This window comes from Vipera ursinii, assembly GCF_947247035.1.
Source record: "Vipera ursinii genome assembly, chromosome: 1".
In the NCBI taxonomy this organism is placed as follows: domain Eukaryota; kingdom Metazoa; phylum Chordata; class Lepidosauria; order Squamata; family Viperidae; genus Vipera; species Vipera ursinii.
Window position 1 is genome coordinate 37,161,311 of NC_139512.1, and position 6,000 is coordinate 37,167,310.

The 6,000-nt window shown below is 34.1% G+C and overlaps 1 protein-coding gene across 1 annotated transcript in view; it reads left to right on the forward strand.

Moving 5' to 3' along the window:
* The window catches only part of BCL11B (BCL11 transcription factor B), a 150,571-nt gene extending 146,779 nt beyond the window's left edge, over window positions 1-3,792 (forward strand). The window contains exon 5 of the mRNA XM_083349057.1: window positions 263-3,792. Within this exon, the coding sequence (XP_083205183.1) occupies window positions 263-264 (2 nt within the window). The 3' untranslated portion in view covers window positions 265-3,792. The remainder of the gene's footprint in view (window positions 1-262) is intronic.
* The last annotated feature ends 2,208 nt before the right edge of the window (window positions 3,793-6,000 follow it).

The following is a 6,000-nucleotide window of genomic DNA, read 5'->3' on the forward strand; positions in this document are numbered from 1 at the left end:
ACTGATCTTCCTATTTCAGTCTCTTGAGACACATGCAAACAATTTTTGTGAAATGAAAAGACTTTTCAAAAAAGATAGAACAAGAAAGATATGTTCTTTAGATGAAAAAACAAAGAGCCACATTTACATTTTTTAAAAAAAGCCTGGTTGAAGATAGTGGACATGAAAATGCCATAAGACCCAATCAAATGAAGATGTATATCCAGCACAACTTCGGACATCCATTTGCTGAATTATTCTCAGCCTTTCTCTTTTTTTTCAGGACAACGCTGCTTAGGAAATGGAATGGAAATGATTTACTGCTGAATTAAAACTCAAATGACACAAATTGCAAGTTGTTATCATTGAATGAAAAATAATTCAGGAACAACGGCTAATTTTTTAAAAAGTTAAATTTAGTGCACTCTGTCTTAAAATACGTTTACAGTATTGAATACATACAAGGGTAAAAAAAATGTGTGTATGTGTGTTTGAGCAATCTTTTTTTTTCAAAGTTTGCTTAATAGGTTATTAAAAATGCCATAATGGCCATGTGTATATTGTTTTCTTTTGGTGACGGGGTTTTAGTATATATTATATATATTAAAATTTCTTGATTACTGTAAAAGTGGACCAGTATTTGTAATAATGGAGAATGCCTGGGCATTTTACAAAACCAGAAAGAAAAAAAAACTTTTCTCTTTTTTCCTTGAAAATGTTGCAGTAAAATTTAAATGGTGGGTCTATAAAATTTGTTCTTGTCACTGTAACTGTAAAGTCTGAGTTTTAGTATTTTTTTTTCTGCCTTGGGTGTTAAATTTTTATTTCAAGAAAAAATGTATAGAAACTGTATTTGGGGATTAAAAGGTGACTGCTACACCATGTAGAAAAAGTACTTAGAAAAAATGCTTAATATTGTTATTGCTTTGCAGATTAAAAAAAAATCACATTTCTGACCTGTACCTATTTTTATCTCTTCCTTCCTTACCCACCTTGTCCCTTCCCTCTTCTGGAATGAATATTGATATTGGTTGATTCATATAATGTAGGCACTTGCTGTATTTTTACTGGAACTTGTAATTTTTTAACTGTACGCTTGTCCTTTTAAAGGGATTTAATGTACTTTTTTGTTAGTGAATTTGGAAATAAAAATAAAAACAAACAAACAGGCTGCCATAATATATTTTTTTAATTTGGCAGGATAAAATAGTAAAAAAAATTTGTATGTCAAGACCTTATTGTACAGAAGAAGGTAAAGTAAAATGGTTGTTTGACAACCTATGGGTAAAAGAAAAAAAACCAATTATTATTTTTAATTATTGGAGGGGGTGTTAGGGTTATTAAATTTTGTTTCATTTAAAATTTTTGTTCACTATTTTAGTTGTGTGCATGTGTATATATATATATATAAAAATATAAATATATATATAAATATTTTTTCTGTCAGAAATGGCCTAAAAAAACTGCTTGTTCCTTCAAGGCAGTAATAACTTTGAAGCTGCCTGGACCCCTTGTATCAAGGCCTTCCCAGGTATAGTTGAACTAGGTGGTTGGCTGTTGTCTCTTGTTAAAAGAAATTTCATTTTTGTGAACTTGTTTGACTTAACATTCCACAATTCCCCTCACCCCAGAGGAAGGTGACTTTTTCCTAGCAAATGTAAACTTTCTAACTACATTCCATAAAACTTATATGTGTGTTTAAGGTATCCAGCGATACTGAATTAGATGGCACTGCATCTCCTGAGGGATGAAGTGGTCTGTTTGCTCTCCTCTCATCATTGAACAGACGGTAGCACTCGTGTCAACTGTGGGTTAAGGGAATGTGTAACCAGACCTCAACTCACCCAACTGTGCAAGGTTTTCTACTATGTAAAGCCTTCTTCCTTCAGAGGGGCCTGATCTGGAGACTTTATGGGATCAGGGTACCTGTTCATTTCCACCTTCTACCCCATTCTCTTCACAGCTTTCAGCTGAAGTCATTTTAAAAGGGAAAAAAGAAGAAAGAGCAGCATTCTGTTGAGTACAACTGTGAATTGCAGTGGAGTAAAAATTGGTCCAGGCGCATCCTACTTTTTTTTCTCCCTGTAAGAAAGGGACCATTGTACAGGTTTTGCCAGTCTGTGTTCTTTTGTCTGCTTTGCTGCTACTGTTGATTCCTAATTGTACATTCCATAAATTTTACAAATATTTGAAGGACTAGGATGAAATTCTGTACTTATTTTATTGATTAAGGTATGTTTCCCCTCCATCTTTTATTTTATTTGAGTGGAGTAAGGCAGGCAGTGATTGCTGAAGTCTGGTGAAAAAGCTACTGATAATGTTATGAAAAAAATCATTGGAGAGGAATTGATCATGAAAACAAAACACAGATTTAGATCTAAAATGTCTCAGTTGGCAAGAGGGCTTTTCTTGCCCATGAGAAGTTCCTTGTGCAGTGGAGAGATCCATCAGTAGATGAAAAGTTAGATCTTCATTAATTCTCCTTTCCCAGCAGTCTATTCCTCTCCTCAGTTTCTTCCATTCCTGAGGGCATCATATGCTAAATTTAGGGGCAGAGAACAAAAAACTCAGGTGAGGGCCTTGCTCTCAGTCGAAAATGTCCAAGTGTAAACTCTCTTTAGGAAATGCTATGGTCAGGAAAAGAAGATGCATCTAACCTGTTCTGTTCATCTTTTCCAAATTAGGGATAAAATAATGCTAGTAGTAAAATCCATTGTGGAAAGACAGTTCACTGGTTGTATCTATAATGAACTTCAAAGAGCAGAGAATAAAATTAACTTCTTAAAGGCACAGTACAGTATTTTGTGCATTTGACTTTTCCTACATTGGGAAATGGGTCAGTGAATTTTGGAATATTTTTGGTCAAAATTTAGGAGTATAATTTTCATTCCAAGAAGTTAGTTTCATCTTATTCTGTAATCAGGTGAATTCAGATCTGTCACTGTCTTTTTCATTGTAGATGAACTCAAAACTGAACCATCGGCAGTTGTGATTTGAATACCTGAGAATACAGTGTGTGGTATTCTAAAACACAAACGTTATATTCAGTGAAACTAGCAGGACCCCACTTTTTCTGCTTTTAGGATTCCAGTTTTACAAGGCACAATTGTGGGCATATCCTAGTTATCTTTGCTGTTACAACTGAAAAAAAAAATTGTTTAAGTCAAAATTATTCCATATTTCAAGCCTGTCCCGCACTTGTTAAAATTCATTCACAGAGCATTTCTGCAGTGACTTTTTTTTTTAATAAAAAAAGGTTTTAAAATAAAAAAATTAAGATGTACTTTTTGAATATTGTCATGATTTCAGCATTTCATCCTAGTCCTGATCACAGTCCAAGGTTTTATTTTCACAGGCATACTCATTTTATGGTGCTCTTTGTATTTTAGAATTGCAAAGCAAAGTACTGTTGATTTCAGTTGTTTGCATTTGTACCAGCAAGTAAACTATTTTTATTACCTTTTCTATTTCTTATTGTATGAGCTTTTGTTGTTTACTTGGAGGTTTTGTCTTTTACAACAAGTTTGGAACTATTTATTATTGCTTGGTATTTGTGCTCCATTTAAAAAAAACAGGAGCACATTTTCTATTATGGATACAAATATTGAGATGGCAGGATGTCATTTCAATATCACTTAGTAAAATATTTATTGTTCCTTTTATCCTCTGTACAAGACTTTTGGCCTCTTTTCTCCCCTTACTGTCATATTGTTGAGTTCAGCATGTGTCTACCATTTCATTTGTACACTCATTCAAAACAACGTTTGTTCCAGTTTCAAGTTATAAAAACTAATAAATTGGACATTTGACATGATCTCCAAATATTGTCTTTACTGCTTATTTGAAGGAGTTCAAACTAGCATGGATTATATGGAAGACATTTTCCTTAACTAAAAAATTGTTTTAGACTCCATGTTTTTTAGGGGGAGGGGGAGGATTGTTAAAATACATTACTAAGCTCCTTGTATACAGCAGTCCCAGAAACACTATTTTAATATGGAAGTGTACTTTCAAACATTTGTAAAGAACACCTCTTCATTTTCCCTTCTTGACTTTGTAGACTTGTGGATAAAAGGAAAATGTTTCATCTGAAAGTAAAGTTGTGGTCATTCAAAGAGACTCAAGTACTTGTTTTCCTTGTTCAAGGAGTGAGTCTAGTTTCTTAGACGTCATACTCAAATTTTATTTATATAGTCACAATTCAGACAAGTGGCATTACTTAAAAGAAAAGCAAAACCAACAAATAAAAAATAGTGCATATTATTATGCACCAATACAATAATGTGGTAATCAAGGCTGAAATATAATTCCTCAAAGTTGAATCATGGCCCAAAGTCCAGGTCTTAACTGCCCTCATAGCTTTATACCTTCAGTGATATCTACAGTAGTAGAGTGAAGAGAATGGGAGTGTATGGGATGCACAAACAGTCTTCACCATTAAAATGATTGTTAGGGAGCACTTTGTTCACAGCATAAGTTAAGAGAACTTTACACATTCAAATAAATATGCTTTAAACATTGTGTTTTGATGAAGGAGCAGTAAAGAATATTAGGAACTGAAAAGGATGTGTTCTGAGTTAAAAAGGGAATAAGCAGTAGCGCATTTCAGGAAACTGTGCAAAGGCATTAGAGTAAACTTAAGAAACATATTGTGCTTATGCACATTCAGGATACCTTGGGTACATAAACTTCAGGAGGCTGAAAAAATCCTACTGAGAATGATAGACTACGTAGATATCAAGAAAATATCAGTGATAGCCTTTTACCTAGAAGTAAGGAAACTGGCTTTAGTTGTGAAATATAACATCTTTCACCATTAATGATGCTGTCTTGAGCTGTGTGGGTTGTAGGATTATATAAAAGGATTGGAGTTTCCACCCCAATTCTTGACAAAACTTGGAAGAAACATTAAAAAGTGGGCAGGAGAAAAAACAATTGTATGTGGAGACCATGGATGGATAAGTTACACAAAATACAGAATTCACATTAGGATCATGATGTGGGTCATATTTTCCTATTTTGATATTCAGCAGTGGTTGGGATTAAGCAGCGTTTTAAGATTTTTCAAACAATGCAGGGTAATTAAGATGGTTTTTTACATAATTTTATCTACATGGTTTCGTTATTCTTAAATTAGCAGGTAACATCAGGCTATGATGGCGATCAGGACGTAATTTTTATGAGGCCTGTTGCCTTCAGCTCTGATTCAATATGACTTGATGATTGGGGGATTCACAACAGGCATGATTTGATTCAAGTTTATGTTCTGAAATTTGAGAGCAACCTGATTCAATCTGAGTTGCTACGAAATTTGATTTGGGAAAAAAACCCATCCACAGATTATAATGGGAAAGATTCAGAGATGTTTAATTTTTTTGATCGAATGGGATGAATATAATAGAAATGGTAAATGCTTCAGAGGACACTAATTAAAGGCAGCTTTAGTTGGGTACCTTCAAAGTTCTTAGAACAATACCTGTTTAAATATCTCCCCTCAACCTCTTTCAGGACAGAAATGTTTGTGAGCAAAGGACAACACTTCTTTTAATAATGTGATCAGTGCAACAATGTGCATGATTGTTTACAAAGCAGAGCAGGTTGCTAGATCAGGGCATTTTCAAATACATTTAAACAATTTTAATTGCACCAACTCTATACATCATATATCCACAGTTCTCCAAAAGTATGTGGAGAGGTGATAAGATGAACCTGAAAACAGCCCAGAATGAAAGAAGTCTTTGGTGACACTTTCTGTCCAGCCGCCTGCCATACTGGACAAAACCCTTTCCTCAGAGGCATATAAATATCTCACTGAACTTGGAAAAAGGAAAAGAGAAAAAAAAAGAGTTTTATGCTTAGAAGACAGAGACTTCTCTTTCTCCCTTAAACAGATACTATGTGTCTTGCCACTCCAAAAGTGTTCCTACATACCTCTTTTTCCACAATTAGTATTATAGAAAAGTTGGGCAGTATTTCCTGACCACTTGAAGAAAGGAGCATAACACAGAGGTAGAGAACCCA